General features: G+C 40.9%; 1 protein-coding gene across 1 annotated transcript in view; it reads right to left on the bottom strand.

Moving 5' to 3' along the window:
• Positions 1–7202: 7202 nt before the first annotated feature.
• INHBA (inhibin subunit beta A) overlaps positions 7203–15374 on the bottom strand; it is a 29261-nt gene continuing 21089 nt past the window's right edge. The window contains exon 2 of the mRNA XM_048511322.1: positions 7203–14276. Within this exon, the coding sequence (XP_048367279.1) occupies positions 13396–14276 (881 nt within the window). The 3' untranslated portion in view covers positions 7203–13395. The remainder of the gene's footprint in view (positions 14277–15374) is intronic.

The following is a 15374-nucleotide window of genomic DNA, read 5'->3' as shown; positions in this document are numbered from 1 at the left end:
AAATTGTGGCAGCATCCTTGTGGCAGCCATGAGAATGCGATCACCTCTAGTTTAGACCGAAGTCTTGTGTAGAGAATTAGGTGTCGCCATTTATAGGAGCAATCATAAAATGTTTTTCGAACCAAAACTGAGGTGATAGGGAATAAGTAATGCCAAACTTTCTAGTGGAAATTCTTGCAAGGGAAACTCAGCATCTTTGCTCAAACTTCCCCCCGGCCTTCATATTTTCTTGGAGTTGTCAGAGAAAATTACTGTTTAAAAAGCCCAACAGAGGAACCACAAATCAATCTGAATAAAATGTAATGCCTTTTCTTGTGTATTGGATGTAGACCAAATATCATCATGGATTGTTTCTGTCAGGGTAACAGGTATAAGCATATTTCAAGTCATTCATTGTTAACTCTGATTCAAGAGTATAGTGTTTAGGATGCTGGACTAAGGCTGGGTTGAAATTCCCACTCAGACTTGAAACTCGTTAGATTATTTTGGCCCTGCCCCTTTGTCAGCCTCACACATGTAATGGAGTCCTTGTAAGGATAAAAATGGAAAGGGAAGAATCGTGGATGTTGTCCTGAGCGGCTTGGGGGAAGAGTGGGTCAAAATGTAAATCCCTGATTTATTCTCCAGTCTACAAGTTCCAAACCAGCCTCATTCCTGATGTTGGAAGTGCAGCTTTTGTGGCCTTCCAAGTCCCTCACAATCCTGCATGAAACCAACCAATTGTTAACCACTTAGTTGCTGACCAAGTCCTGATGGCACTGCTGTTAGCCTGCGCTGAAGGCAGTGGTGGGATCCAAAAATTTTAGTAACAGGTTCCCATGGTGGTGGGAGTCAAACAGTGGCGTAGCAGCAATGGGGCTGGGCGGGGCACGACGGGGGTGTGGCCGGGCATTCCAGGAGCGGGGCATTAATAATTTCTCTGTTACTGTAAAAAACTTTTTCTGTTAAAAAAAAGTTCCTAATTTCCAGCTGGTATCTTTCTGTCCATAATTTAAACTCATTATAGCAAATCCAATGTCTACTGCCAACAGAAACAACTACTTCTCCTCTAATCGACTGCCTGTCAAATACTTAATACTTTCAAATACTTAATTTTGTTTCTAGAAATCAAAAGAAGGATACTTTCCTTAAACAAGGAACTTTACCATATTACTAAAACATGTTTTTAAAAACAGCCCAACAGGGAGAATTATCCCGTTTTCTACCTTCGCTAACCAGCCACATAGGAAACAACAGGACTTGATGATTTTTGAACCTAAGAGAATTTCTAACAGAAAAGCAGACCCAATTAGTAACCCCCTCTCTGCACACACAAATAATTAGTAACCCACTCTCGGGAACTGGTGAGAACCTGCTGGATCCCACCTCTGGCTGAAGGTTTGCACACATGTGCAAACAGGCAACTCCCATCCCTCCTTCTGTACTACAAACCCATTTGTGAATGTGCAGAGAACTCTTCTATACATCCATGAATTAGTAGAGGAGCAGCCAAATGAGCCAGCTGACCATTGGCAGATGGGGAATACGGCAAAGTCAGCTTTTCATACACAGGCACACAGGAACACAAGAGCTCTCATTAATTGTCACAAAACTATGCACTCCCTCAGTTTGTCAGTGTCTTCACACATCAAACGATGCTGGTAGTAAGTGACGTTTGGTTTCAGTAAGGCACCGGGAGGATAGTCAAAGCAGTTAATGATATGCAGAAAGAAATGTGACATTGACTTTAGGGATACAGTGTGCTGGAATTGTTGCGCTTACTCCATAGTAAGAATCACTAGCTAATTATACTGTATTTTAGCACATTGTTTTTTCAAACTTTCAGGGTTTATGGGGCGAGCACGGGTGAAGAATGCAGAACATTTCTGCAGTGCAGCTTCTTTTAACCTGTCGCTTGTTTGGAATAAACCTCCTTAGTGCACAGCTTAAATGCCACCCAGGAAAGGAAAAACAGTGGGCATCCCCCCAAGGGGTCCAGAGATGAGACATGAACCAAGGGTTCAGGCCTGCTCACTGTGCTGGAATTCATCACTGTAACAAATGCCTATGTATCCACAGATATGAGTGTTCTGTTTGCAGTGACCTCCTTGCCTTTGGACAATGGCCACGGGAAGGTTTCCAAGCAATGTAGGATGAAGGGCCCAGCAAAAAGAGAGAGGAGGGAATGGGGGACACGTTCTTTCAATAGGTGTGCAGTTCCACTAAACCAGTGATGGCGAACCTTTTCGAGACCGAGTGCCCAAATTGCAACCCCAAACCCACTTATTTATCGCAAAGTGCCGACATGGCAATTTAACCTGAATACTGAGGTTTTAGTTTAGAACAAAACGGTTGGCTCTGAGGCATGTGTTACTTGAGAGTAAGCTTGGTGGTAGTCAGTGGCTTTGCTTTGAAGCCCCTGTGCAACTCTTCCAACAGGTGAATCATGACCCTAGGAGGGTTGAGTCAGAAGCAAGCCCTATTGCCAGCAACCGAGCTTACTCCCAGGTAAAGGATTGTGCTTTTGTTCTTTGCATGAAAATCAGTGGGGTTTAACAGCGCTTAACAGGGTTACCTACACAGCCTCCCCAAAACTAGATGTTAGGTTTAATGCTAATAATCAAACCCAGCAGCCCAGGCCAACCTAGATGTGTGTGTGGGGAGGGGGCAATTCTGTTTGTGCGTGCCCACAGAGAGGGCTCTAAGTGCCACCTCTGGCACCCATGCCATAGGTTCGCCACCACTGCATTAAACTGTCTGAGGTGTGCCTCCTCTAGGTCAGTTGACTTGATGCTTTGGTTCCTTGTTTTCTTCATGTTTTAGAATTCTAGCCTTCGTCTCCGTGTGCATAGTTTGGTTAATTAATTTGAAGTCAGTAGCAGGAATGAAGGAAACAGTCCAACAAAAGATTGACCAAAGCCTTTAGGGAGAGTAAAACAGCAGGACTGCTTGACTGCCAGCGTGGTAAAGTAGTTAAGAGCAGATGGTCTCTAATCTGGAGAACCAGGTTTGATTCCCCACTCCTCCACATGAGTGGCAGACTCTAATCTGGCAAAGCAAATTTGTTTCCCCACTCATACATTCCTTACTGGGTCACCTTGGCTAGTTGCAGTTCAAAACTCTCTCAGCCCCCCCTGCCTCATAACGTGTCTGTTGCGGGGAGAGGAAGGGAAAACGAGTTTGTAAGCCACCTTGGGTCTCCTTACAGGAATAAAAGGCGGGGTATAAATCCAAACTATTCTTCTCTTATAACCATTTGAGCATCACCTCTGAGTCTAATACTTAGAAAAGCTCCAAGAGAGTTTGGATTGTTTCATTATCTGTTGTACCCAAAAGCTTAAGTAGACCACTTTTGATAGAACCATCCAGATGTTTCAGGGCTGCTGCAGCTGTATTTGGGTAGTGTTGGTGAGACAGTATTCACCTGCTGAGTTTCACATTCAGGGCTGTTTTATGTTGACATGACCATTTCCGTGGGATAGTCCGTCTCATGTACAGTGTTTGAACAATTAAGCACAAAGCTGGGATGGGTAACTAGGGCCTGAGATATAGTAGTGGATTGATGGAAGGTGGTACTGCTGCACACAGAAGTAGAGCATCCTGTTGGGTAGGAAGTTAAGCTACCTGTTTTGGTTGGAGGATGTCACGTATCTGCTGAGTCACTTTCTGTCTTTGCTGTTCTTCCTGCATGCCACTATTCAGGAAGACAGTGAACTTCAGGAATATCTGTCCAAATTAACATTTTTCAACTTTCCCCAAATGTCAGAAATAATTGGATTCAAGCACTTTATGATAGTGATGCTGAAATTGGCTCTTACAGCCTCATCCAAAGTCCTTGGTGGTGGGATGTGGCTCTGCTGCAGGGCTCCCCTGCCACCTCCAAGAAGGCTTTCCAGGAGCAGGGGTATCACAGGAGGAGGACCAGTAGGGCGTACAGAACTCCAGGGGCAGGGGTACCACAATCTTAGCCCTAGACCCCAGGTGGGAGGGGACTAACATTGCTCCACCCCAGGAACTGCCCAGCCTGCCCCCCGCACGCATACACTAGCATCTTATTGGGACATCAGCATAGCCCCACCATGGCCTGGACTTCCAGGTTTTGCATCAGTGAGACTGAAGGGCAAGTGACCACCAGTATAGCTGCCTGCTCCACTGGGAAAAGAGCCCCAGGGAGGGCAAACGCTCCAGCGCAAAGCCGTGCCACTCCCTCAAGCCCAGATGGGCCTGTTCATTAGTGACGTTCTGCCCTCTATTCCCTTTTCAGGACACCATGTTGGCGCTCAACCATTTTGAAGGCTAGAGGTGAGACATTTCCCATCCTTAACATAACTAATTTGGTGAAAAGTACAACTTCGCTACAGTTCGCTATTTGGGTGACTTCTTGTTTGCTGGCCCTACAAAATCTGGATTCTGTGGTAAGGAAGCATATTGCCATGTACTGATATCCAATGAGGGGTGAGACCTGGAGTTTCCCAGTTTGTTTGTTTGTTTGTTTGTTTATATGCCGCCCTCCCCCGAAGGTGGAGATGCTGTAAGATGCTGTAAGATGCTGTATGATGTCCCCATTCTACATATATTATATCTGTAAGATGCTGTAACACTTCCCCCAACACTCCACCAGCCTCTTTCTTAAAGACATATCAGGTGATGAAAGTGGGCATAAGATGATCATTGTGTTAGGTCAAGTAGGATTTTTTTTAAAGCATACCTGTTTGATTGATCCTTATTTTACTTTTTTTTCTGCCACCTACTCACTCTGTGGGGGATTGGGGTAGATTCTGTATGGTTCCATTGAGTCAGCTGCCTTGTTTAAGTGTCGGTAATCACAGCAATATTAGCATAAGTAAACTGTGGTGTATCGCCCAGGGGGACATATGGGGTCAAATGTCCCTGGGCTGTGGCCATTTAGTCATCTAGGGGTGGAAAATTGTCCCCACATCCCTCCTCCTTCCCCCCGGGTCCATACACTGACTTCAAGCCCTGGTGCAAAAAACCCGTTGTTTGGTCGTGGTGGGGGAGGGCGATTGCTCATACGGGGCAGCGGGGACTCAGATTTTGCACTGGGCTACATTTTCCCTAGATACACCTCTGCAGGTGAAGCATTTCAGCTGTGAACACAACATTAAGTGAGCCCTGTGAGGCATCACCTAATCAATAAACCCGAACTGGAATTTAGATTGTAGACAAACAAAAATTCATTTAGATTACGGAAAAAAATGTTTATACATGCTCGTACCATGTGGGAAATTTCATGTAAACCACCCTGAAGAATGACAGAAAAACATAGGTAAGAAGTAAAGAAAAGAATGTCTCTGTATAGAGTTTAACAGTAGTAAACAATTTAAAGCTCCTAGCCCTTCTGCTATCTTTTAATATCCGGATCATCTGAATATTTTTAAATTAGGCTGTATGATGTCTCCGCTCTACATCATGGATATATGTGTGTGTGTGTGTGTGTACATACATACATACATACATACACACATATATACATACATACATACATACATACGAGGCTAAGAGTTAAGATGTGTACATATACACACATACATATACACATATATACACATACATACATACATACATGCATACATACATGCATACATACACATATATATACATATATATATATATATATATATATATATATACACATACATATATATATATATATATATATATATATATATATATATATATATATATGTGTGTGTGTGTGTGTGTGTGTGTGTGTGTGTGTGTGTGTGTGTGTGTGTGTGTGTGTGTGTATGTGTATGTATATGTATGTATGTATGTATATGTATGTATACATACATACATACACATACATATCTGTATGTATATATGGACTACATATATAATGGCTATATATACTGGCTATATATATCTGTATGTATATATGAAGGGACAATAACATAGTTCTAGATGAAACTCCCTTTATTTGTTCTACTTGTGGATTTTTGCTGCTGTTTAGGAAAGAGCAAGGTGACAAAAGGAATTGGAAGGTAAACCATTATTGACCCGAACATCTTAAACATGTTGAATTTATTCAAAATGCAAAGAGCCACTAGCACTGTTATAATTTTGCTGTTTACATCACAGGGCAGATGGGCAGAGTTCATTATCTAACACTTTCTTCTTTTCCCTTTCTGACACATGGATTCCCAATGGAGCAAACTCATCACTGGTGTAGTTTTTACTTGGAAGGTTGGCTTATTTGGACCATGGAGAAATGTTGACCTTCTGTCTCATGCAAACACAATACAAATTTATTGGTCTGACAACAAGTGCATGGAGTTACTCCTGCCAAACCAATAAGAGAAGGGTTGTTGTTGTTTTTCTTCCAAACATGTCTTTTATTTAAGAAACTACCGGGAGCTGATGCAAATGTCTTGCTAACTGTACAAAGGATATATTGTATGCCTTCCGGGTATAAAATATCAGACGGAATGCTATGAAAATAAATAACTTCTAACACAAACAAAATGGAGAACATATCAAACTGTTACTTCTTAAAACATACTGTAAATAATAAAAAAAATTACCAATCCTTCTACACAATAAATATTAAGAAAACAATGACATAGTTGAAAATGTACTCAATATAAATTAACAACTTTAATTACATTAGCCGAATGGACATTGGTTAAAGCACTGCATGTAGTATGCCAAAAAAAATGTAACTCAATAATAATAACAAAACATTTTTTTAATCCCCAGCAAAATAAGTGTCATCATATCTTGGTTTTCTATATATTTCTATATATGTATGTATGTGTATATACACACACACACACACACACACACACACATATATATATACATACACACACATACATATATATATATATATATACAAACACACACACAAACATATATATGATGGTTTGTGTATGCTTGTGCATAAACTCACATAGACACACACGCAAATACATATATTTAATTTCCTCAATCCTCAAGGTCATCATGTGCAGAATTATATATTAGATTTCCCTTTCTTGCCCCCGCCACAAAGATGGACGAACGTATCTGTTCTGACACTGCTGATCACTTGCTAAGGGAAAATAAGGAATGCCTAGATGTAGTCCCCATCATAGTCAATGGAATTAACCAGCCTTTTAGCCTTTAGCACCGTGGTGGCGAACCTTTGGCACTCCAGATGTTATGGACTACAATTCCCATCAGCCCCTGATGGGAATTGTAGTCCATAACATCTGGAGTGCCAAAGGTTCGCCACCACTGATGCCTGGTCATTTACCCCCACACATACAGGATCAGATCCAGAGGGGAAATCCAAACACTGAAATCTGTTCATGAACAGGGATGGTACTTGCTGGATTGGGGTTTCTGTATGTGTGTGTATATGTGTATGTGTGTGTATATATACAGAGATATATACACACACACGCATACAAATACACACACATATATACACATATGTGTGTGTGTATTTATATATATATATTTATATATATATATAAATCGTGTATATGTATGTATACACAACCCATCATCAAAGTCCTTTCAAAGAGTTTAAATACGAAACTACACTATTACAAATTAACAACTCGCTGAATCAAAGAAAAATAAATAATGAGATAAGCTAAAAATACAGATTGCTTCTGTTGATGGAAACATGGACTTCACAAGGGTTTCTGTTCTTGATACCCCCAAACTCTTGATACTGAATAACACATTTAACATGTCGACCAGTTGCAGGTTAAAGAGATGCATTTAAGTATGTCAGAATCTGGCTTGTGATATTCATTACAAATTTTCTATCAGATTTAGTTTAATTGCACGGATTTCAGTGGGACAATCGTCATAATAAAGTTAGGGCTGAAGAGGGTTACGGATTCCCAATGGACAAAAATGTTCGTTTGTACAAAGACTTTGCAAAAAGCTCCAGAAAAGGCAGGTTGCTCTCAATCGGCCAGTGACATGCTTGAAGCAACTCGCAGATTGGAATCTTGATACAATTTTAGAAAATCAATATTGGAATATTTCAGCGCTGCAAGGAAAGAATTGCTACAGAACTTCTCTTATTGAAGGTCAAAGCTAAACCCCTCTTAATTTGAAGTGTTCAGGACTGGACAATAAATGTAAAGCCACAAAAATATTATGGAGCATATCTAGAACATATAGACATCTGCAAGATTTTCTACTTTTGGCTCTGTGCAACTGCAACACTATTCAATCCCCTAACCATGGTTGGATGAGGAATGCTTAATGGGCTCTTGGAAGGCATTTCCCTCCCTTTTATATTTTTGCCCCCACACTAACTATATAGTTGGGAATGGGGCACAGTTTACAAACTGTGGTTTGGCACTAACTATGGTCAGAAAAGAAGCAATGCTGGTGTTATCCTGACAGTTGATTCCAGAACTCAAAGGGTATTGCTTGCGTGAGGCGGGAGGATGAATATACGTTAAGAGATCAAACAATATTTTATCTGCACGGAGCCACTGTAAACCACACAGACCGATACATTCATTCTTCCCAACCCACTGGTCAATGTTGCACTTATCACAAAATCAAGTTCTTAAGGAATGTTAGTATCTGAATTTCAGGTTGTCTCAGTAGGTGAAAACATGGTACTTTGGATAGCCTGGAGAACACCTGAGCCACGGTTGCAACAGATACTGAACAAATGTGTTACTATTTAAAAACCCTCCTATTTTTATTGCTACCTAAAAAGGACTCTTGTTGCTAAGACCATATGTCCTCTACAAGACTTGTCAGATGTGGTAGCAATTTAAACTCTATTTTGAGGACATGCCAATTTAATTAAAACAAATTATCATTTTTTTTGTACTGGAACCACAGTCAGTCTTGATTAATGTTCCAATTTCATATTTTATTTTTGCATATGCTTTTTCACCTCCCTCTGCTTTGAATAATCACAAATCAAAAACCTATGACTGACTGAAGAAAATGATGAGTGAGAGAGAAAGCCCTTTAAAGGGATATACATCTGCGTGAAAGCTACTGGATAGGGATGAGAAACGGTTTCTTGTTAATTTGTATACCTCCCACTCTTTTCAGTATGCATATCATGAAGTTGTCTACCACATCTAAACTTTTATTTTTCCTCATTCATTTCAGAAGTATTGTTCTTGTATGATAAATAGATTAGAGCGAATGGCGTGAACACCATAGAGGCCCATCTTCCAAGTGCAATGGATATCCATGGTAGATGGATGGATTTAACGTCTTCAGTTGGAGCAGAATTGGATTTGTTCCAATATCTTTTTAGCAAAACTAATATAAATATGGCTTTTGCTAGCATGAAGTTGCCAATGCTGTTGTCCAACAATGAAACAGAAATAAGCAAGTGATTAACTAGTAAAGGGAATGTTCATTAGTACTAGATGTGGCGTTGTTTATGGATGTTATTGTTAACTGTTTCTAAAACATTTCAACCTTCTTCTCTCTTTTAGCCTCACAATGCCTTTGTGAGGTAGTTAGGCTGAGGGACAGTGACTTGCCCAAGGCAAGCCAGGGAAGAATTTGAACCTGTGTCTCTGGCACACTACCTCAACACTCCTGCTATTGCACTACATTAGCCAATATCTCCAGCCTCTTTTGCCCTGGTCTGAATTACTTTCCATTCCAACTTTTGTTTTCTTCATGTGGACAGCCACTGGTACATCCAGAACTATACAGCTGCATCAAAGACACTGGAACAATTCACATAAGAAAACATTGTGAATCGTATTAGTTACTAGGTCTATTTCTGAGCTCCATAGAATGAAAAATTCTAGAAGATGTGTCTTTTTCTATCGCTTCAGCACACTGATGAGCAAAATCTCTGGTGAAATTTATATTATTATTATTACCTCAGGTACTCAGGTTTTCTTGTAGTCTTGATCTGACAATCTTGAATACTATATGTACAACTGATAGGTCAGATCGAACCTAATGAAGTAACTGGAGCAATTCTGTTCGTTTACATATACACTCAGTCAGCTCGGTTCCTTTGCCCTCTAAAATCCCACTTCAACAAGTCAAGAAAAAGTTTCAGAAGGAAATCTTTTGCATACATTTGATACGAATGCCTGCATATCTTCTTGATTAATTTTTTAAAAAATCTTCTGTCAATAATTTAACTCTGAAAGCCTTAATATATAATGGAATACATGTTATGTAATCCCATTAGAACAATTCGAACAAAGTTTTTGTCTTTTTTTAAAGTTGTAAAAAAGTGTGGTATTAAAAAAAAACCCTCTAGACAAATGCATAATCCATTAGCTCTACTACACAGGCTGAATACTGCAGAATAAATTAACTTTAGCTATAAGTTTTGATATCTAATCAACAACAGAACATATTTCCCCCCTTCTCTTCCCCCTTTATTTTGTGTTTTGTTTAATGCACGCAAGCACATAAATGTGTTGGCATTCACCAGATACCGTACTCTGACCCTGAATTAAGGGACCCACAAAGGGCCTCACAAGGCTACATGCTTGTTGTATTAATGAATCCCCTTCCCCACTGCCTTGCTCGTTTGTTTTTAATTCATCTCACCTGCACCTACCAAGCAACAGGTGCTTTTAGGAGCCTATCACCTCTGAGCACTACCTGGGAATTTAGCAGGCTGGATGCATGCTTCCCAAGTACCCTCCCCACCACAAACACATACACCAACCCAGCAGGCTTTTCAACTGGCAGTGTAGCCAATTTGTGGGCAGAAACACATTTCTGAACACAAATTGTCTTCTTTGGATCAACAAAGGGTCCCCCCCCCCCGTGCTTCTTTATCACCCTTCTTGCCCTCAAGGTGCTAACATTCTATCTTGGTCAATGTCGATGGGGCTAGCCTGGGAATTTCATTCATTTGAATTTAATTCATTTGCCAGATGTTAAAAAACATTAGTCCTTTGCTCTCCAGAAGGCTCCTTAAGCAAAACACCCCTCCCGACTGATAACAAAATAGACAGCTGCTACATAGCTTTACTTGTGTAAGTAGAAGTTATTAATGGACCTCGAAAATAAGCAGAAAGTTTTGCTTACAATAGAGTGGATCCGGCCAAATGGCTCCTTTATTTGGAGGAAGGTGAGTAAGTGGCTGGATCCGCCCCAGTAGCTACTACTGGAGTCAATTGGAGTTGAGCTCTTAACAACATGGATCGTAGGATTTCACCAAGAGATAATCATCACCAAGAGGAAAATTCTGTTAACATCCTCTTTCAAGAGCGACAAACTTTTTGTTTTGCTCACAGAGTTCTTATTAGTGACCATTTTGTTGTAGCTGAAGCGAGTGGACTGCAAATGCAAAAACACCACTGATTGTGTGCGTTCACAGGAAAGCATGGAGAACATGTCCACACCAGCAAACTCAATAGGGCATTTGCTCAAGTCAGTATGGGCAGCAACAGATATTGCAGAATGCAAACTGATTAGAGATGTTTTGGTGTCTCGTCCAATTGGGATGCATAGCCTCCATGTCAATGTTGTAAAATGCCCAGGCCATGTGCGTATAAGTCCCTGGACGGAGAATACATACATTGTATTCCAATGTACATACTAACCAATTGAACTTGCCCACTTATTCATATTTTCCAACATAATTTGAAAGTTATGAATGTTGATTGGACAGTGTGTTCATGTGGTCAAGTTGCATACATTCTCCACACCTTCACGTGACATACCTCTGGTGCTTATGCGCATTGGCCATCCAACTCACATTGTCCACAATATACATCTATTTAAGTTCCACGAAAGTTACTGGATATTGCTGCAGTGAAGGATAAATACGGGGCTGGAGAAGGGTACAAAGCTGGATTTCACCTAGAACTTTCTACATTTATGCTGGAGATTTTATTCCTTTCATAGAGAGTGGTATGCTTTAAAATAAGTTTCCTCCACTGGGAAAAAAAAAACATTTAATATACTGTGCTTGGCACACAAACATTCATTGTTTTTAAGAACATTAAAAGTGTAGCCAGAAGTGCTAAAACTGTATATATACATACATATACAAATATAGATTCCCCCTTACAAGAAGTTTGCCAACAGTGTACAGCTGCTGTACATACAAAGGATTCACAACTGAATTATTGATGGGCCTGAAACAGAATCTTGATTCAGAACACCCCGATAGAGTGTTTGAAATACATGGGCCAAATCTGGAATTCAGTGTTGTGTTCAGGGCACTAAACAAGTTTAAACCATCGACAAGATCCTAAATGCAGCCAGCCTTGCTGGTAACCCTTTTTAAGCCAGATTCTAACCTATGAACGACACTAGCTAAAAACAGATTGTTTAGAGGCTCACATAAGTGTCTTTGGTGTACACATCTATTCTTTTAAAGGTATAAAATAATAACAATTATAATAAAAATAAGTATTTTTGTGTGCTGTAGCAGTTCTTGTATAGCTCACAATAAGTGCAGCTTTTTAATTCCCTTCCACCCCAGCCAAGTTCCCTCCCCCCCAATACTTGTTAAATAAGGATTAGACAAGTTGAACATTATTGTAGTGCAAATAGTAAACAATTTAAATTTTTTTCTCTTTTTTTCTCTTTTTTACAAAATATAGAAATGTTTGGCTCCAGTAGCTGGACAAACATATTCCTTTCAAGTATCTCGCATTGAAGAAAACAAAAAAACTAAACATGATACTTCCATTTTTTTTAAGTCTGGGTTTTTTTTCTTTCTCTCTCAGGTAAACAGTTTCAAACCAACTTGGTTGCATAGTTCTAATGTCATAAGCACCTTTACGAAATGTAACTTTGTATTTTCTTTCATTCTCTTTCTTTCTTTATAGTTTTTAACTCTTTTTTTGCAAAAATAGTGCAGAAGATAAAGGTGTGTACACCTGCGTATTATTGTCCCCTTTACCAATATATATACACAAGTGTGTTCAATCTGTGCGGGTGCCATGAAAAACCTGCACACACACACAGATGTGCATACTCATTGCGTCCTTGGTAAACTGACGGGAGAAAAGTGCCCGTGGATGAACTGATCATACACATGGCTTTTCTAGCAATATTAATACCATTTTGGACTTGGCATCCAAATTGCTGCGATTTAGGCAAACTGTCAGGGCTCGAATGCATAGTTAACTGAACGAGGGAAAGCATACCTCCCCTTGTTGCTGATTAAGTGTGAAAATACTATGTAATAAAATATGGATCATATAAGAGAAAATGCCCTCGCCCGCACCATTTGAATGTTTCTCATCCAAGCCCTGGCGAAATGATACCATTCTTCTTTGCTTTGTCTCTAAGTCATTTAAAAACAAAAACAAAATCGGATGCTATTTTAGAAATGTGGTTGTTTTTCCGGAAATGTGGGACCCACCGGGTCTTTCCTTTTTTTTTCATGTTCTGTTTTAAATTGTTTTGTTGAAACCGGCAGAGAGGCAGCCCCGAGCATATATGCAGGTGAGGGTGCGTGGTATACGGGCACACCTATGAGCACCCGCATTCTTCCACAATCATGTTCTGGATGTCCTTTTTGATGATGTTCTGCCCATCGTCGTAGTAGAGCATAGACATGGGCCGCAGCTTGGTTGGTACGCAACATGACTTGAGGTTGGAGATGGGGCTGTGACCTCTCATGCGGTAGTGGTTGATAACAGTGGAGTGGAAAGACAAGGTCGAGCCAGATGTGCCCGCAATATGGGTGGGACAGTCTCCTTCACAGTAGTTGGCGTGGTAGCCTGGTGGGGCGATGATCCAGTCATTCCAGCCAATGTCTTTGAAACTGACGAAGAAGTGCTTCTTGCAGCAGATGTTAACTTTGCCATCGCACTCGAGACCCCGCCGCCGCCGCCGGTGCTGGCGATCCTCCGAATGTCGGGCGAGCATCATCAGGAAGGGCCTGTGCGATTGTTCCTTCTCCTCTTCTCCTGTCGTTTCACTGCCTTCTTTCTCCTTCCCTTCTACATCTTCTTCCTTTTTTTTCCTCTTACCCAGCAACACCAAGCTGGCTCCGGTTTCTTGGCACTGGTCGCAAGCAATCCGCACATCCAGGGCATTCTTCCCCTGGTCCAACAGGCGCTGAACGCTGCTAGAAACCGGGAATATGTGCCAGGTGCTCTTGCGAGTGTCTACTGCTTTTTCCGAGATCAGCATTTCTCCTTTCTCTCCCCTCAGCCCTCCGTCTTCTTCCACCCCTTGGGGATTTCGCTTCGACATTTTCTGCTGCTGATATAGCCGGATGGTCACTTTTGTCCGACTCCTGTTGACTTTAGAGACTTTTAGGAAGAGCCACACGTCAGCTTGGGCTACTACTGATAGCTCACTCCCTTCCTTGGAAATTTCAAAATGCAGCATTTTCTTGGCGGGACCTATGATTTAAAAAAAAAAACCACACACAAATATGAGAAAATCAATTAGCAGAGGCACAGAGCACGTTGTTTGGAAAGGTACGAGACAGTTAAAACGACAGATTCTCGGTCAGGATTTCTTTGCTTTGGTAACCAGTTTAAATGAGACGTTGGGCCCGGTGAAAATGATTCACAGTGCCAGATTTCATGTGGCTTGGAATCCCTCATTAAAGGCTTTTCGATTCATTTTCATGAACTCTATTTGCATGCCACCCCTTATTTCTGGGTCATCGTTTATTGTCGGGGGGGAAATTGGCCGTTGTACAAATGGTAAAAAAAAATTCTAAACTGCTCTCACTTTTACAGTATAAAATATCAACCTTGTTATGACAACCGCTGTGGGCATGGTCCCAATGGCTAAAAGCACACAGTTGTTTTCTATAGCTGCCCAAGGGAAGATAATTATCTGCAAACACACTGTGTGAGGGCTGATGTTTCTCTTCTGTAAGTGGTGATAGAAAACAACTGTGTTCATGACCAGTGGGATGAAAGAGTCGGGACATGCACAGTTAATTCTAGAAAGTAATTGTGAATGCTTAATTTCCTGCTTGCAACTCAGTTTGTCCAAGGAACATGAAGGTAGGCGTGTTTTACCGAATCTCTTCTGATCTTTGTTCGGGGCCAAAGCATAAACAAATAAAAAACATTCATTTATGTTTTAATTATCACATATTTAAAATGGTATCAGAGGGAACCATTGTTCATCATGTCCTAGTGTGGTGATGGGGAAGGGTGAGGGATGATCAAAGAGCTGAATGGTTCTATCTGCCCACGTAGTCTCCAAGAGAAGTCTAGGTTTTTATGTATCCTATATCTGGGATGCATATTAGGAGGATATGTAGATATATAAAGGAGGGAAGACAGCATGGTGTAGCCTGATCTGGTCAGATCTTGGAAGCTAAGCCAGGAGGGGACTTGGAAGGGAGACCACCAATGAAGACTTTGCTGAGGAAGGCAATGGGAAACCACCTCTGGTTCTCAGTTGCCTTGAGAGCCCCTTGCTGGGGTTGCCATAAGTCAGCTGTGACTTGACAGTACACACACACACACATGCATATA

This window comes from Sphaerodactylus townsendi, linkage group LG11, assembly GCF_021028975.2.
Source record: "Sphaerodactylus townsendi isolate TG3544 linkage group LG11, MPM_Stown_v2.3, whole genome shotgun sequence".
In the NCBI taxonomy this organism is placed as follows: domain Eukaryota; kingdom Metazoa; phylum Chordata; class Lepidosauria; order Squamata; family Sphaerodactylidae; genus Sphaerodactylus; species Sphaerodactylus townsendi.
The sequence above is the reverse complement of the archived record's forward strand: the minus strand, read 5'-3'. Positions and strand labels throughout refer to the sequence as shown.